The sequence below is a fragment of the Myotis lucifugus genome, unplaced genomic scaffold, assembly GCF_000147115.1.
Source record: "Myotis lucifugus unplaced genomic scaffold, Myoluc2.0 scaffold_223, whole genome shotgun sequence".
In the NCBI taxonomy this organism is placed as follows: domain Eukaryota; kingdom Metazoa; phylum Chordata; class Mammalia; order Chiroptera; family Vespertilionidae; genus Myotis; species Myotis lucifugus.
The window spans coordinates 1489856-1509216 of NW_005871271.1; the positions used below are offsets into that span (position 1 = coordinate 1489856).

A 19361-nucleotide genomic window follows, 5' to 3' on the forward strand; every position below is an offset into this window, starting at 1 on the left:
CAGGGGTCCTCAAACTATGGCCTGCGGGCCACATGCGGCCCGTTCGAAAACATTTATCCGGCCCGCCGGGTGTTTTTGACATTGCTGTGTGCATAGAAATTTGTTCATAGTTTTTTTTAAACTATAGTCCGGCCCTCCAACGGTCTGAGGGACAGTGAACTGGCCCCCTGTTTAAAAAGTTTGAGGACCCCTGATCTATATAATAAAAGCCTAAGCTATCGTTACAGCAGAATGACCAGAATGACCGGTTGCTATGATGTGCACTGACCACCAGGGAGCAGACGCTCAATGCAGGAGCTGCCCCTTGGTCATCAGTGCGCTCCCACAGGGGGAGCACCAGTCAGCCAGAAGCTGGGTTCACGGCTGGTGAGCACAGCAGCGGTGGCAGAAGCCTCTCCCGCCTCCACGGCAACACTAAGGAATGGCAAGCCGAGTGTTAAGGAGCAGCAAACAGGTGGGTGGTAAGGAGCAAGGGGTCCCGGACTGGACTGCGAGAGGACACAGGCGGGGCTGAGGGACCCACCCCCAGTGCAAGAATTTTGTGCACCAGGCCCCTTAGTTAATAAATAATAATGCAAGAATAAACTGTTTCACATGCTTGCAACTGTAAGCCTACTTTTGCCCACCCCTGTATTTCTCAACAAGATGAGAGAGTAAGAAGGCCCATGACTGAAATGTAGGCACTCGGGGGACATGGTGATTTCCAGGAAACAACACTGGGTGATTCTTTAATACTGTCACTGCTCCACATGCTAGCTTCCCCTCCATCTGCTCCCCTTCTCCTAGGAAGTTTTTATTCTCTCTTCCCTGTACCCTGCCCACAACCCAAACATCAGATTTACACTCAAAACAAGGCTGATGTTTTCAAATAGAACTTAAATTTTTCTTCATAGTTTAATGAAATCTGACTCTATACTCCAACTACCACTTTAAAAGCTCAGCTCTTTTCTTCTTCCTCATTTAAAAATAACAATTTTGTAGAAATTAAATACAAAATGGAGGTATACATATCTTATGACCTCGCATTTTTAGGGTTATTATTTTTGCCAGATGATCCCGCATTCATGCTAATGTCCTCTTTTTGTGTCCTTAAAAGTACTCAGTTGTTCCATCAAAAGCCAAAAGGAAAATAAACTGTGTTTCTCAGGCTATGTGAGGTGCTAAAAAAGGACTTCAGTATTCTGAGAACAGTTTTTGATTAAGGGGGAAGAACCAATTTTAGTTGCCAGTTTTTTCTTCAAGAAAAAAAAATGGGTATCTTTGTTTAAAGAAAGGCACCATTTTGAATGTGTTTGTTTTCAGAATCTGCCTTCAAGAACTTTCTATAAGAAAGTAAACATTAGGTAATGGTATAAGGCCTGTTGTCTCAAAGTGAAGGAGAGAGTTTGCAGAGTTATGAATCTGAATATCAGCACCAACATTTCTTTGTTTTCTGACTGCCATTAAATTCCTGACCATGACAGAATTCTGCAAGATTAAAAGTAAATTGTGTGTAGGTGTTTGTGTGTATATGTCTATATGTCTTTATGCTTAAAGACAAATGTTTGATCATAAAAGTTGTATTACTTCATACTGAATTAAATTGGAGGGAAAGTATGTTTAGTGTCTACTATTCAGAAACAAGAAAATAAGAAAAGTTTGATATGAAAAGAAATTCCTTTCCCTTCCTCAATGTACATAGTTCAAATATTTCTTTTTTATTAATTTTTTTTATTGTTCATAGTTCAAATATTTCTTTATTACTTTATTGCTGGTGTTAGATGGAAAAAAAACAATTCATTTGAACCAAAAAAATGTGTTTATGCATGTACGTACACATATATGTGTGTATACATACAAGGTGGAGCAAAAGTAGGCTTATAGTTGTGAGTACAGGAAACACAGTTTATTCTTGTATTATTACTTATTAATTATTGTATTGTTTTCCATACAAACAACTATAAGCCTACTTTTTCCCCACCCTGTGTATATACACAAATATAAATATACTAGAGGCCCGGTACACAAAAATTTGTGCACTCGGGGTGGTCCCTCAGCCCGGCCTATGCCCTCTTGGAGTCTGGGACCCTTCGGAGGATGTCCACCTGCTGGCTTAGGCCCGCTCCCTGGGGGATCGGGCCCAAGCTGGCAGTCAGACATCCCTCTGGCAGCCCGGCAGCCCTTGGGGGATGTCCACTTGCCAGCGGGGAGCAGGCCTAAGCTGCAGTCGGACATCCTTAGCGCTGCTGAGGAGGCGGGAGAGGCTCCCACCACCACCGCTGTACTTGGCAGCCATCACCCTGGCTTGTGGGCGCACTGACCACCAGGGGGCAGCTCCTGCATTAAGCGTCTGCCCCCTGGTAGTCAGTGTGTGTCATAGTGACCAGTCATTCCCAGTCTTTCTGCTGTTAGGGTCAGTTTGCATATTATCCTTTTATTATATAGGATAGAGGCCTGGTGCACAGGTGGGGGCCGGCTGATTTGCCCTGAAGGGTGTCCTGGATCAGGGTGGGGGTCCCGCTGGGGTGCCTTGCCAGCCTGGGTGAGGGGCTCATGGGTGTTTGCAGGCTGGTCACACCCCCTTCAGGGTGGGGGTCCCCACTGGGGTGCCTGACCACCCTGGGTGAGGGGCTGAGGGCCATCTTCAAGCTGGCGAAACCCCCCCGGCGACGGAAGCTCCCAGCCTCTCCTATTTTTCTTTTTTTTTTAATTCTGGGATTTATTTACCTTCTATAATTGAAATTTTGTAGCCTTGATAAAAGCTCAGAGCTGGCCAGGGCGGGCGGGAGGGAAGCCTCCTGCTCGCTCCAGCTCCGTGTCTACGGCTGGCTGAAAGCAGGTAGCTGGGGTTTATTTACCTTCTATAATTGAAACTTTGTTGCTTTGAGTGGAGCTCAGAGCCCACCGTGGAGCTGGGAAGCTTGGCTTCCTCCATCATTGGGGCAACCAAGCCTCCTGCTTGCTCCAGCTTTGTGGCTGCCGGCCGCCATCTTGGTTGGGTTAATTTGCATATAGTCGCTCTGATTGGCTGGTGGGCGTGGCTTGAGGTGTAGCAAAGGTACAGCACATTAGCACATTTTTTGTATATAGCATATATAGCACATTTAATGTATATAGCACATTAAATACATATACTAGTATACAGAAACTACATAGTACTTATCAAAACAAATCACATATTTTGGAAGGACAAACTAGTTACGAACACAGATCAGCAGATAAATCCTGCTCCCCTAGGGAGACCTAGGAACTTTGAGGTTCTGAGCATAAATGCTTCCAGCCTTTTCCAGCAGGCACAATACCAAGGTGGTGTCTCAAAAGACAAACATACTCTTGTGGTAGATAATTGTTTTCTTGGCCTGGGAATAACTGTGGCCACATTCTCATGAAGAAAATTGTGGCCTGTTTTGCCAGTTATTTTATTTTTCCAGAGTAGGAAAATTCCCACCCTAAGGCACTGGAACTAACATTGCTAAAGAAAAAGGCCTCTTGCTCATGACCATTAGGAGGGTGTTTGTCAACTTCTCATCTATAATGACAATCTCATCATTATGCAGCCACTATATTACTTTCTAGAATTTTCTAGAATCTGGAGCGTGAGTGTGTGTGTGTGTGTGTGTGTGTGTGTGTGTGTGTTTCCTGATACCTACAAGTGCACGTGCAAAAATCCAACAGAATTTAGCTATGATTTACATTAGCCTGTCTTAATAACTGTCTTATTCCTTCATCTTTCTCATCTTTAGGATATTGTCTCATTACTACTTATCCTGGTATTTTATGGAAATTTATAAACCCCTGCTCTGAATTTGGCTCTGTAACTGGTACTATGGATGCAAAGATTATTTTATTTCAACCCATACCATTCTATAAAGTATTTGTGATATGAAAGCCTGAAGAAATATTCCTGCCCTGGATGAGCTTGCAGTCCTGATTTCTTTGCCATTTCCAGAGAGTCCGTTCTTATAATTCATGCTATTTATAAAACGTCTAATCTTGGTATATAATTATTTGGAACAAAAAGTAAAACACATAATTCCTCTTGATGAGTTTTCATAATGGAACTCTCCTGTCTGGTGTCATGTCAACAGATATGTATCCGGCCAAAGGCCACCTGTGTTGCACTTGTCTAAATATTGGAGCCCATGATCACACAGGAAGAACAGTTCAGGTTTCTTCAAGTCAGTAGCTCTTTTTTCTCTGACATAGTAAAAAGGCACTAATACACTGGAAGAAATAGATATAACAGAAATTTTTGAAAATGGTACAATTCTGATATGATTTTTAAAAATTGTAGACTTAGAAACTTTGGCTCTGGCTTCAAAGATTTGAACCCTTGGAAAAGAATATTTTATTCCATGAACTATAGTTGGGCAAGTTATAGTCCTTTTCTTAATGTGTTCTTTAATCTCACAGATTCAGAGATCCTTAGATAACCTTAATTTGACGTATTTGAACATTAGCGCTCACATCTCTTAAAATATGGAGCTTTGGAATCCAGTCCTGGGCTATTACCTGAATCGGATTCTGTATTGATAAAACAAGAGATATTCTGACCATGGTTTTAACCCTGAAGATGTTCAAGTACATTTAAACACACACACACACACACACACACACACACACACACACACACACAAACATTTTAAACAAGAATTATTGACTTAGGTTGGCTTCTTCCAGAGTAGACTTTAAGACAAGGATTAGAAAAGAAGCAATTTGAGAAATAATCAAAAGAAAACATTGCTAAGGGAGTAGGGAAGAGAGATGTGGAAAGGAAGGATGTAATAAAAGATTATTATAAAAAGGTTGACACTGTAAAGTAGGGCTCTATCTAGCTGGGGAAATCTGGGAGACATGCTCAGAGTCATCCCTCGTGAGGGGTAAAGAAGTAATGTCCCACTTCACTGGTGACACTATTTACCTCATAGCGTTGAGCCATTAGTTCCTAGTTACTTTCCAATTTCTATCCATCTTGGCACAGCCAAGAGAAGCATCCAGAAGAGAATCATAGTTGCTTGAGTCTGTCACCATTCTATGTCCCAGAAAAGTGAGTGTCGAGGGAATATGACCACAAATCATTTTCCTGTGCAAACTCCATCAATCCAATTTAATTCCTTGATTGCTTTTCCATATGCAGTGGTCAAATATAGTACCCCTTCTTTTTTTCATTTTTACTTCTGTTCTAGAATAACCAATTATAGTTTCGACTATTGTAAGTTTTCTTCTGCAGCCACTATTTCTACCACATCCAGCATTCTCACCTCTACATTTAAACTTTATTCTGCATGTTTAGCCATTCTCATTTTTATTTTTGTTTCACTATATCCACCAAGAATAACCATTATAAATTAGAATAAGAAAAACAGAGTTATGCCTGTATATTAGCCAATCGCTGAGATCACTGTGAGCATTGCCCCTCAAATCGTCTAGGACTGCTATACCCCAGCTCTACCTCTTCCAGAGTTGTGTGAGCTTATAGGTGAGCCTCCTTAAGCTCCAATGTACTCATCGGCAAAGTTGTGCTAATAATAGAGACTTCCTAACTTCTTGCTCGGAATCAGTTAAGGTAAATATTTTGGAAAAATTTCTAGCCTATAGTAGGTGTTCAATATGTGTTATTATCATTGTTGTCATTATTTGAGATCATTATAATGCTATGCTAATTATTTTATATACTACTGATCACTTTGCCAAAAGTATGTATTTGTAAAGAGCAAATGGTTGTGTCAAGATGACAGTCAAAATGTCCCACTTCCTTGGTAATACTACTTGCCTCATAGGGTTGTTGCTGGTAGGGGAATAATAAAACAATATACCGGGTGTCCCCAAAAATGTAACAGCTGATAGCTAAATTTTGAAAATGAAATGTACTTTAATAAGCACTGCCTTTATAGTTATTCAAAGTGTGTGTATACACTTTTTAGGAACACCCTACTTAAGAGCCTGGTACGCAGTAGGCACTATACACATGCTTTCCCCTTTTGCTTTCCTTAAGGATATGTGCCTTAAGTCTGGAGGATGGGAGAGGTAGTGTTATGATGAGTTTCTTAAGCATTTTTAGAAAGCTGGCCTTCTTGAGTTCAGAAGGATTTGAAATCTACTGGCTCATGTGTCATATTGAACAGTTACAGTGAATTTCCAATATCCTTTCTAAAATGTGATGAGGAAGGCCAGCTTTCTAGAATTTGCTGTGCTTATTTCTATGACTTTCATCTTACAATCGGCATTTCATGCTCTGCATGCTATTTATGATGATAAGCTTAGATTAATTGTTTCTATAAAATTTGTGCATGTGTTTTTGTCTTTTTTAGATTTAATTGTGGGTGCATTCGGAACAGGAAAAGTAGCTGTTTATAGGTATGTGGTTGGCGGTATGCAAATGTTTTTTTAAATTGAGATATAATTGACATGTAACATTATCTTAGTTTCAGGTGTACATAATGATTTAATATTTGTATATATTGTGAGATGATCACCATAATAAGTCTAGTTACCATTTATCACCACACATAGTAACAAATTTCTTTTGCTTGTGATGAGAATTGCTAAGATCTACCCTCTTAGCAACTTTCAAATATACATACAGTATTATTAACTATAGTCACTGTACATTGCAAGTCTTATTTAATCTTTTAACTGGAAGTCTGTGCTTTTAACCACCTTTACCCATTTTGCCCGTGCCCCACACAACCCCTGCTACCTCTGGCAGTCATCTATCTCTTCTCTGTACCTATGTTCGTTTTCTTTTTTTATGTTTTTATGGATTCCACATATAAATGAGGTCATATGGTATTTTTCTCTGAATTTTTTTCACTTACCATAATGCATTCAAGGTCCTTCCATGTTGTTGCAATGGCTGAATAATATTTTATTGGGTATATACTCCACATTTTCTTTTTCCATCCATTAATGAGTGTGCTTTTCTAATTGTTTCAAATGCACTTCCTTTTTGTTATTGGTTTTGTCTTAAAGAGTATTTCCCAACTATTCATTTTGGAGAACATTTAGATGCTCTATTTAAAATTTGGAGACAGTTTTGCTCTCATTTTTTCCCTTCATTTATCCCTCTATCTTTTTATTCTCATACCTCGTGATCAGACTTCCAGCCCCTACTAACATAATGTTAGTATATGAGTCCTGGCTGGTACTGCTCAGTTGGTTGGAGCATTGCACCATATATCAAAAGATGGCAGGTTTGATTCCTTGTCAGGGCACATGCCTGGGTTGTGGGTTCAATCACCCATCGGAGTGCACAGGGGAGGCAACCAATCGATGTTTCTGTCTCACATCGATGTTTGATGTTTCTTCTTCCTCTCTCTCTCTCTCAAATCAGTGGAAACCTATCCTCAGATGAGGATTTAAAAAAATAAAAAGAAGATATGAATCTTAGAACTTATAAAGTGAAACATTTTTGTTGTTGTTACTGTATTTACATGCTTCCCTTGGCTTTATAAATGCATTAAAATGTGCTGATAGAGAAGGAATGTGTGGTGGGAGAATGTAACCATGTCCTCTATAGAAAAGTGAGGACACTAAATTAGGGAATAGAAAATATCAGGAATTCGTAGCCTCCAATAGCAAGCATTGAACATCAGTTCAAATGTGACACACCAAAGGGCCATGGGTTCAATTCCCAGTCAAGGGCACATATCTGGGTTTCAGGTTCACTCCCTGACCTCTGGTTGGAGTGTGTGTGGGAGGCAACCAGGCAATGTGAATCTCTCACATTGATGTTTCTCTCTCCCCCTCCATTCCTCTCTTGCTTCCATTCTCTCTGAAAAGCAATGGAAAAAAAATATCCTCATGTGAAGATTAACAAAAAACAAAAAACAAAACAAACAAACAAATGAAAAGACCAAAAAATATATTGAAAGCACAATTATATAACAGACTACAAATAAATAAGGTAACAGAGTTTAGGAAAATTCCCGGTGGACCCATTGTTGTAATCCTGAAATTGTTTAAAGTAGTGTCCTAAACAATACTCTGCCCAAGGCACAGCCTCCGACCTGTCAGAGAAAAACCCATGCGATGCAGCAGCATTTCATGTTGTCATCTGAAGACTTGGAACCAAGGTTTAAAAATTGTCCTGTCCCCTTTCCCTGTGACTTACATTCTCATCTGGTTATGACTTTAATTGAGTTTGTATTAGTCCCTCTCCTCGAACTTGGCTGCACAGTAGAATCACCTGGAAGGTTTTTTAACCTTCTAGTGCCTGATCCTGACCCAGTGACCCTAGTGATTTGCCTGTGTGTGTGTGAGTGTGTGTGTGTGAGTGTGTGTGTGTGTTTGTGTGTGTGTGTAGGGAGGGGGGAGGATATTACCTGTTTTAAAGCTCCTGGATGCTTATATTATATAGTCAGGAGAACCACTGCTGTATATGAAGTTAAATCTGTAAAGCATGGCTAGAAAATTTGATGAAACTAAAAAATAATCAAGCAGTAAGGTGGATATAGATAGAGTGGCAGATCCCAGAGCAGTATTTCATAACAACCTTGCCAGAATGCTAGGCACCCACTCCATAAACAAAGCAGGTGTGGAAGGCGGTTTTCCTTGCCGGGGCAGGACATCCTTTATTTGTGTCCGCCAGCTCCCAGATGTCATTGTTGAGTCTGGTGCCCACCTGCTGAAGCAGTGAGGCAAATTCTTTACACAAAGGCAGGGATGTTGGCGGTGGCCTCTAGAAGTGGGGTGGGCTTCTGCCGATGGCTCCCGGGGCTCATTTACATCCTGTGTTTTCTCTCTGCAGAGCGAGACCAGTGGTGACGGTGGATGCCCAGCTTCTGCTGCAGCCGGTGATAATCAACCTGGAAAATAAAACTTGCCAGATTCCAGAGTTTATGACTTCTGTGGCCTGGTGAGTTAGTCCATTCAAGTCACGCTGGGATTTTGTGAAGGAATTAAATTGGATTGATGGATTCTGTGGAGGTGCCGCTTCTGGGTCCATCCATCTGGACAGGCCTGAGACTCTGCATTTCTTTAACACAAAACTCCAAGAGGTGCCGATGCTGCAGGTCTGTGCACCAAATAGGAGTAGCGAGCATAAGTCTTTAAAACAAAAGCTAAGATTTATGACATAATCCTGATCCTTTGCTGTCAATTTATCACCTGACGGTGACTTCTCCAGCCTACAAGGCTCCAGGTGAGATGAGAAGTACAGGTTTGAACTGTGCAGGTCCACTTATATGCAGACTTGTTTTAAATAAATACAGTTGGCCTTTTATAACTGCAGGTTTAACATCTTCAGATTCAACTAACCATGGATGATGCACCCCCAACCACAGATTCCCAACTACGGATCTAAAACAGTTTCCATAAGCATTTGGTTGAATCGGCAGATGTGAAGGGCCAACTATAGAGTCAAAAGTTATACTGCATGGGGGTGAGCAACCCTAATCCCCACCTTATTCCAAGGCCAACAGTAGAAAAACATTTGGGAATGATCCTAATGAAACAAATCTTGGAGAACTTTTTCAGATTCTTGGCATTTTAAAAGAAACATTAACCAAACTGAAAAGATAATGAAATACCTTGACTTTTACATTTGCATATGGTATGGATACCACTTTTCAGACATATATAACGTCCTTTTTTTTCTTCAAAAGCCAAGCGTGGGTTAAATTACTTGGTTTCCTGTGCTCAAAAAAGATGTCAGTTTTCTAATTTAGCATGTACCGTTAGACAGAAGGTAAACATAAAAATAGTGATTTTTGTGTCCTAAACTATATTTTTGTGTGGCCAAGATCTCATCATCAGGAATAGCAGGAAAATTGTGGTTCCTTTGCCTGGGCCATATAGAGTATGGCTTATCCAAGTTCTGAAAGTGCTGTTTTTGAATCTTGCCAGTTATCCAGTTATCCAAAGGGATTACAGAATGGAACTTGATGGTCACACAGCCGGAGAAAATGCCACTTTGTTTTTAATATGCAGGTCCTCGAGGGTCAAGGTCTGTCCTACTGGGCAATGCCAGCAAGGTACATCCTCTGAAAAATCAACCAACACTTGGTGTGTTTGAGATTTGCCCTCATTTTCCAGAAATGTGGTCTAACTCGGTATGTTAGGTTCCTGAGAATGTCAGAATGCAGTCTTGACCCAAAGAAGTTACAGTATTTCCAGCCAATTTCGGCATGCTGGTGATGGCTTTTGGGTAGGAATTCATTCTGAAGTCAAAGGCTTTGAGGGTGGAGGGTGGGGGTGAGGAAGACCCTGAGGAATTCTTTGTAAAACATCCTTCGCTGGGAGCTCCCCATTCTTGGAAGCCTGTCCTCTCCTTAACCAGCTTTAGAAAGTAGCTGGGAAATGCCCAGAGCACATTTTAAAAGGGTTTCAAACCATAAAACATAATGAAAACCTGATCTGAGAAAATATGTGAAGGAACTTGGACAAGCTATGCTCTATATGGCCCAGGCACAGGAACCACAATTCTCCTGCTAGTCCTTACCCTGGAATGATTAAATGAGCATGAAATGAGCTGTGCCAGCTACACAGGCATGAGTATTAGAAATTCAGTATTTCCCCCAATAGTCCTGTGTGTTCACATTCACAGCTGAATGGACTGTATAGGCTGAATTTTTAAGCATATCTGTGTGGCACACTCTGATATAAAACATTGTTTCAAATGAGATAATTTTTCTAAGGGTTTTTAGTATTTTTATAAAATGTAAGTAGTTTTAACAGATGAAGTCTGTTTGGTTTTATGGAAAGAGTATTACTTTGTAACAAGAAAATGTCTTTTCATGAACCATTTTCCTGGTTGCATTAAATTATTATTAAGATAAAATGCAATTTGTTATGTGGGCAAATATAAAATATATGCCTTTATAATTATTTATTTTATTCTATTGTATATGCTTTCTGAAAGATGTTTCATTTTCATATTTAAAACGTTGAATGGTGGCTCAGAGCATGAAAATTTGAAAAGTTAATAACTGGTTCAGTCTAGAATGTGTTTCTCTGATACCTTTTAAATTTGTTCTAAGAATTTAGCTCAGTCTTTCTAAAATTGTTGAAAAACATTTGTTGATTTTCTTTTCTGTAATTTTGGTCTGTATTTAATATAACCTTGTATCACACATTTGAAACTATTAAGTAAACTTAAATTCAGAAATAGTTCTTCACTTCCATTGATGTGAATTTCTGTGTCTTTCAAACAGCTATGCAGTTTTATAAAGTACCTGCTGCTACTAGAATTTCTAAATTATAAATAAAAACATAAAATCAGCTCAATCAATCTTAATTGTTAACAAATCAGAAAAATTAAAACAATTTAGTAAAAATGTTACATATTATAAATTTAAAAGTTTATAACTATCCACTTTTCAAATCTGAAAAGAACTTTAAATATGCCTAACTTTTTGTAAAATCTTATGTTTTCTATCAATGAAATAGGATTGAATTGGTTAAACTGAAAAATGAATTGCTACTTAAATCCTGTTCCACATTTATCTCATTCTTCCTCCATCATCCATGGCTATTGGCACTGCTGTATCACAGCATTATTCCAACCATTACTGCATTGGGTTAGGACTAGTGTTAGAGGATTTGTAGTGGATCGTACTACCTCTGATATATCAGAAGCACTATAGACAGTTTCATTTTGAATTTATGTGATGAGAATGCTAAGTTGATTTGTTTTTTTTGTTCCCATCAGACCTATTCAAGCTATAATGTACCATGTTGACTATGACCATAAATCCTAGTTTGAAATTTTAACTCAGTTAATAATCCTATATAATAAAAGGCTAATATGCAAATTGACTGAACAGTGGAACGACTGGTCACTATGATGCACACTGATCACCAGGGGGCAGATGCTCAATACAGGAGCTGCCCCCTGGTGGTCACTGCGCTCCCACAGGGGGAGTACTGCTCAGCCAGAAGCCAGGCTCACCGCTGGCAAGTGCAGGGCGGTGGTGGGAGCCTCTCCCGCCTCCACAGCAGTGCTAAGGATGTGCATTAGGGAGCTGGCCTAAGCCAGCAGTTGGACATCCCCCAAGGGCTCCTGGACTGCTAGAGGGCACAGATCAGGCTGAGGGACACCTCAGGGGTGCACAAATTTTGTGCATCGGGTCTCTAGTTAATAATAGTTTGCAGCTTTCTTTGATAACCAAGGACTTCCAAAAAAGTTGGGCACAGAAAGAAGTTCCAATTTTGAAAGGCAGACCTACTAAGAAATTCAAAGATGCAATTAACTATTTCTCTTCCCTGAATATATCTAATTGAAGTAGAAGTGGGCTGGAATTTGTGATTTCTCTGGGGAAGTGGTAAAAATGCTATAATAATGGAGAAATCTCAGGAAACTCTTGGCTTAATGGCATATGGCAAATTATTTACCCTGAAGGGAAACATTGACTGAGGTCACGGGAGATAGATGAATCCCAGATGTGACACATTTTCATTAGGTTTGACACAGGAAGCTGACACATAATTAAAGTATGATTAGGGATTATTTATTCCTTTTGGGTTCTGCAGAAATATTCTAATTATACTATGTATTTTACTAGCAAAAATGTTATAACTGTCATTAAATCATATTTAAGTATTTTATTATATTTTCACTTTCTTAGAAATGTGAAAAAGCCCCATCTCAAAGGCTGGCTGTCAGGGCTTGACATTTGTCAGGAGGGAGGTGAGCACATTCAGCCAAGGCAGGCAGTCACCTGGCTGCTTCCTATGCCTTCCATGGCCACAGAACAGGCCCAAGGCAGGTCATCCTACAAACCGTGGCAGACGCCTCTCTGGATGATGTTCAGGAAAAACTATAAAGTGTCTCTTTTGCACATATACCCTCTTTTTAGCATCTTTATATGCCATATAATTGGGCCTACCAGGCTTGAAACAGCCACTCTATGCTCCTTATGTTCTTTCTCTTGCCATTCCCTCGCCCAGTGTATCTGCCTCAAATTGTACCCCACCCCTAGCAAGTTACCACCGAGTTTCTCTCTTCTTCCAAGCAGAGTGGGGATGTGGGTTAATCACCCCATGGTGCTCCATGCCTTTTAGGATTAAATCCAAGTTCTTTAACATGACTTCAGAGCCTTGTTCCTTCCCAATCTTTCCCATCTTGCTCTAATGCACCAACCACACCAAATTTCTTCAGGTTCTTCAAATGGGGTCAAGTTCTTGCTCATCTCCAGGCTCTACCACTAGCTGTTCCCCTGATGTCCTGCTCAATTCTTCACCCTCTGGCACATGGAGATAATCATTTATTGAATACAGGCAGCAAGCAATTGATTAAACAACCCATTGATTAAATCAGATAACCTCACCAGTCTTAATTATATTAGTGCTGAGGCCAACTGGTAGGATATGTGTATATTTTATATGTATATTTATTTTTTAGTTGCATGTGTATAATAAGTGAAGCATAGAGGAAAATGGTGTACTCATCTATCTAGGGTGAGTTAAGGGAAGAGTTCTACTTCAGATTCAAAACTTTATTAACCAATAAATTATTGACTATTATTTTCCATAGCTTTTCCTTAAGAGTATGTGCATCTGTAGAAGGCCAGAGCATTCCAAACACAATAGGTGAGAGTGTTTTCTTTTTTATACTCCTATAGTATACTAAGAAAAGTCAACCGTAAGCATTTCTCTGTGCAGACCTCTTAGAACTTTTAGTGAGCCCTTTGTTAATACCAAGGTTCCTAGTGTATATACGGAGCTCTCTTTATAAACATTACTCAAATAATTGGTATTAATATTATCTAGAAAAGCAGAAATAATTGTGTGGGGGTGTTTCCTGGGCTCAGGGCTGGTGCTACTCACCCACCTCCTCACCTTGCGGAAGTTCTATTTCTTTTTCTGAAGGAACTTGAAATGTGCTAAAGATGTTTTAAAATTCATGCAAGTGGGGTCTTAAAGAGATGATAAGAGAGGAAGAGAATCAAGATGTTTTCTTCCTATGAGCCCAAGGGAACTCATAGATTCTGCCAACCTCATGAAAAAAACATGATTTGTGTAAAAAACAAGTTTTTTAGCATGGGGAGTATTTCCTAAATATTTTCTCAGCTCCTCTATTGTTTTTGATCCCAACTATGAAAAAAAAAGTTTTCTACGTAAGCAAATTGAACTAGGAACTCATACCTCTGCTAAAGCACTGCATTCACCAAATACTTTTCCTCTCCTGATTATATTTACTTTATTTCTGTCCTTTAGGCCTGACCGCCGAGGTGCAGTTAGATTCCCTGAAACAAAAAGGTGCCATTAAACGCACACTCTTCCTTGACAACCATCAGTCACATTTCATCTTCCCTCTCATGATAAAGCAGCAGAAATCCCACCAGTGCCAGGACTTTATGGTTTACCTGCGAGTAAGTGTTCCAGAATCACCTTTCTGGCCTCTCACATTCAGAACCACATTCCAATCACTTTTTTTTTTTTTCATTTAACCATCAACCTTGTCCACATCATTTTCATTTTATTGGAGGAGACTTTATTTTAAGGCTGCACTCCGGTCTTGGGCCTCACTTCCTTCCACTAACCCAATGATATGTTGCTATTAATTCTCATGGTTTCTTTTTGTTTTGTTCACAATCTTGATAATAGCACTAACTCAGGTGGTTTTCATTTGTAACTGCCTCCCCCGCAAAATAACATAATTTATTTGAATTTTTCTCTTACATGAGTATGTTTAGCCAGATTTTATCAATGTGCATTTAAGAGCCAACTCAGGAAAACATTTAGGCATTCAAAGCCTTTATTAAGAGTCATTTATAATTATATTTTTAAAGCAGTGGATTTTTACCAATAACTCCAAACCTACCGTGAAATTTAAAAAGCCAAAATATTTATCATACAATTATTTCATCTTCTCACCAGTTGTGAGGTTATTATTCTTTCTTATTTCATCTCCTCCTTTAATGGACTTAGTGAGGGGAAATCTGGTGAAGGCAAAGTTTACAAACAGGTCTGGAAAGCTGGGCGCATGACCCTGGGGTCTCATTATGACCTTGACTGGCACATAATTGAAGGGTGGCATGTTCACCACAGGGAGTAAGGTGTTCCGTGTGTTCAGGGCTTGCTGCTGATGCTACTCACTCACCTCCTCAGGGAGTTCTATTTCTTTTTCTGAAGGAACTTCAAATGTGCTGAAAGTGTTTTGAAGTTCATGCAAGTGGGGGCTTAAAGGGATGATAAGAAAGGAAGAGAATCAAGATATTTTCTTCCTGTGAGCCCAACAGAACTCATAGATTGTGCCAACCTCATGGAAATATAAATCCCAATTTGCAAAACTTTAAATATTTATTACATATATAAGTATGATTTTTTTAACTTTGCAATATGGCCAACCTATGTGAGTTTTGAAGATCTGGAGACCCTGAAGATTACCTCTAGAAGCATGTATTTCAATGAAGCCACAGCTCTAAATGAATCATCTCTGAACACATATTAATCAAGCTATATTAATAGTCAGTGAGTGCTTAAGCTCGTGATGGTGATGATTACTTCATCATTCACTTTCGCTGACTGAAGTCCAGTGCCTTTCACAGACTAACATCCTACAGCTGGTTCACAGAGCCTTCCTTGACTCTGTCATTATTTTTCCCAGGATGAAACTGAATTCCGAGATAAATTATCTCCAATCAACATTAGTTTGAATTACAGTTTGGATGAATCCACCTTTAAAGAAGGCCTGGAAGTGAAACCAATATTGAACCACTACAGGGAAAATGTTGTTACTGAACAGGTAGGTCCTTGACGGTCTTCATATTCTCAGTCAGGCCCTGGGCATAGCTTCTATGACCTTAAGATGAAACGTAGTCCCTTTTGTCTCATTCCTGCACACAGAGATATAACATTTGGGTGATTTTTCTAACAGGTTTCCTGAAACACTGCATCATTGTGTTTTCAGAAGCCCATCCCCTTGTGCAACCAAGATTTAATATGTTCAAAATGTGGCTGTAATGGAAGCAATACAGTCTGTAATTCTCAAAACATTGCCAGACTCACATTCTTTACAGACATTTCAGAATGAATTGGAATCGGGCTATTATGTAAACTGGCCTCTATTGGGAGGTCACTGCTGAACACGGGGCTTCTAGCTGGGTAGAATCGTGCCTAGTGAAGCGAAGCTTTGCTTTAATTTGTGGAATCATTCATAGTTTTCAAGAAAAAGGATGTGATTCCGGTTTTCCCAGATTATTCCTGATATGTTTTTGCACAACACAGGCTCATATCCTGGTGGACTGTGGAGAAGACAACATGTGCATTCCTGACTTGAAGCTGTCAGCCAGACCGTAAGTTTAAATAAATAAACTTGTACATTTATCTAATGGAATACAGGTGTTTATTTAAAGCTTTTCTGGTGAAAGTATACACTTTCAACTACTACAAAAAATACACTGCGTGAAAGTCTCGAGCTTGGCTACACTTTGCGTTAGCCTGTGGTTGGGTCAGTTCTTTGTCATTGGTGTCAAGTGACCACCCTAAGGTTTGGCCCGAGCTGTCTCATCTTTCAGCAGAAGTGAAAAAAAAGTTTTTGTTCAAAGTAAATTCATCTATGGGGTGGCTCAGGTTGTATTTACTTGTCTCAGTTCTGTGGGCAAAGAATTCAGAGACAGGCTGGTTCCATCAACACCTTAGCCAAAACTTTTTATACAGCACCCCATGAATCAAAGGCATCCTCAAAATTGTCAGCACAAAACCAACTTTAATTTGCTGGGGGAAATGGAGTGGCACTCTATGGAGTAAAGCAGAAGGTGTCACAAAGTCAAATAAGAATCAGAGGGCTGCCCTAACCAATTTGGCTGAGTGGATAGAGCATCGGCCTGCGGACTCAAGGGTCCCAGGTTCGATTCCGGTCAAGGGCATGTACCTTGGTTGCGGGCACATCCCCAGTGGGGAGTGTGCAGGAGGCAGCTGATCGATGTTTCTCTCTCTCTCTCATCGATGTTTCTAACTCTCTATCCCTCTCCCTTCCTCTCTGTGAAAAATCAATAAAATATATATTTAAAAAAAAAAGAATCAGAGGGCTTCCCAGTTGCCTGTAGTGGCGAGTCACCATCCCAGCACTGGTAATTGTGTTGCATTATGATATGTAAAGAAATGAAATTAAGATGTGGGCTATCTATGATGGGACAAAACAGACTCATGCTCCTTCACCCCACCCCCCACCCCCAGGACCTGTCTCACTGCCAAAGTTTGGAATCCGTTTGATAGCTCTCAAGGAGACTTTCTCCAAACTTCACAAGTTAGCCAGTGTCCGAAGCAATAGCTTTGATTAAGGGTCAAACGTGAAATAGGCATTTCCAGATGTTAGTTCAATTTGAAGTTTGGAGTGAATTAAATTTCTTCAAAATACTTCACAATCTTCAATCAGCTATTTGTGATCTTCTTTTATCTGCTACTTTCTTCCCTCTCATTGTCCATTTCGCATCACACATCTCCCACTCAGAGTTTTTAAACCCTGTCTCTCTCTTTTCCCCCCATGGCTCATCTTACTTCCTGCTGGGTGTTTTCAGGGATGTGCTGAAGCTACTCATTCTGGCTTGTGAGCCAATTGTTAAATTTTCTAGAATCTTTTTCTGGCAGATTATTAAGTATGTCAGTAGCTTGACATTGACCCTAGTGGGAGGATTCATACCACTGGAATCAGCAAATGTTGCAAATGGTGTGGGGTGTGTTTTTTGAGACCTGGTTGTTAAACATTGACCAGCACATCATTGGATGTTTTCCTGTCCTTCCCAGCAAGACCTGGCTCTTTTGATTCTTCTCAATGACCCTTCATGGCCATCCATCTTCTTTTTGCCTCAGTCTTGCATTTCCAAATCTTTCGCCCTTTCCTCTCAGGTAAGTCCTTAACTACAATACCCACGAATCCAGCGAGTATCTAATAACCCTGTTAAATTGCATTTCTAGAGATAAGCATCAGGTTATCGTTGGAGATGAAAATCACCTTATGCTCATAATCAACGCAAGAAATGAAGGCGAAGGAGCCTATGAAGCGGAACTCTTGGTGACGATCCCAGAAGAGGCAGACTATGTCGGGATTGAGCGCAGTAACAAGGTAATGCCTACAAATTATTCGAAGTAGTAAAGTGCTAGGTATATTTTGGAAGTCAAGTCAATGTTAAGTAGAGCCATCTTAGCTGAGAGTTTCTTTATCAAAAAAAAGAAAACAAAATAGCACTTTACTTGTTCATCATAATTGCAGTCAGCCAGGAAGGGGGATGGTCTTTCTTGGCCATACATGCAAAGATACATTGGCCGAAGTTTGAGAGCCATAGCAAGGAAGAGAATACAATTGCTGAAAGAAGTAGCTTACCAACTGATGGATTTCTCAGCTAAATTCACAAGCTCACTCTTACCCTCACTGACTGTTTTCAGGTCTTTGTTTTGAGTTCCTTTAAGTTTCAAGCAGGTCCCAGGAGGTCTGGTTCTCATTATAGCTTATGGAGGAAGGTCCAGCCAATCCCAACTGAGCACTGATAACAACCTAGACAGGCACTGGAAAGGAAACACGGTCATTTTTCTTTCTTCATGGTCCACCTTTTTGGGACTGGATCCAAGAAAAGCCAGATCTTCGTCATTTGCCAGTCCCGCAATGCCACTATTTATTAAACTGACGTGGATGCTTTTTATAGTCTTTCCTTCCTTGTCAGAACATGAATCTTCCTACTCAGAGTATCCAAAGGTTCAGTTGTGTTTATGATCGCTTGGTCTAAAATACATTTTAGAATAATGGAGAGAGTCCCTCATTTTTAGAAATATGTGGACTCACAATTAAGGGCAGAGACCAAGGTAAATATTCTTTCTTAGCCACCCCTCATTCAGAGCTAGGCACAGTGGGTGCTCCTTAGCAACTTGCTGGTGGATTTGTTCTTTAAAACTATTATTTATTAAATTCACGTGAGTTTCCAAATGCTGCATATTACGAGGAGTTTGAAGATGCTAATGCTTAAATAATTTAATGAAAAATAATTCCTCTAAAGAGATGTTAACAAACTGTTGTGATATTGGTATTTTATAGGCATTGAAAAACATTGAGAATATAAAATTCTCTATTCACACCTCTAGTCTCATGTTTTATATTTTCGTTAAATTATCTTGCTAGTAAAAAATAAATCCAGGAGGGTAATAATCATGTATCTTTAACAGTCATTATAAGTTTATGAGAAGACATTCATAGAAAAAATATCACCTATAAATACTTCCATGGAGATAATACATAAACAAACCAAAAAATGAGCTCAAGTATGTCATTTTTCAATGTTCCAGGGCTCCACTCATTTTTATTACAATTCCTTTCTTGCCATTCCTCCTCTGACTTTGTCAAACAGAGCATCTATTCTAAAATGTTTTCCTTTTAGAAAAACATCCAATTTACTGTTCACTTTTTTGCGAGGAAAGCTTGCATAGCATTCATTTATCGTTTCTGTCTT

General features: G+C 39.7%; 1 protein-coding gene across 1 annotated transcript in view; it reads left to right on the forward strand.

The window, feature by feature from the left end:
* ITGA8 (integrin subunit alpha 8) overlaps nucleotides 1-19361 on the forward strand; it is a 191843-nt gene that overhangs the window by 117214 nt on the left and 55268 nt on the right. Inside the window, exons 14-20 of the mRNA XM_006098219.3 lie at nucleotides 6291-6336; nucleotides 8729-8836; nucleotides 13454-13509; nucleotides 14137-14291; nucleotides 15530-15667; nucleotides 16150-16217; nucleotides 17839-17986. Of these exons, the coding sequence (XP_006098281.1) occupies nucleotides 6291-6336; nucleotides 8729-8836; nucleotides 13454-13509; nucleotides 14137-14291; nucleotides 15530-15667; nucleotides 16150-16217; nucleotides 17839-17986 (719 nt within the window). The remainder of the gene's footprint in view (nucleotides 1-6290; nucleotides 6337-8728; nucleotides 8837-13453; nucleotides 13510-14136; nucleotides 14292-15529; nucleotides 15668-16149; nucleotides 16218-17838; nucleotides 17987-19361) is intronic.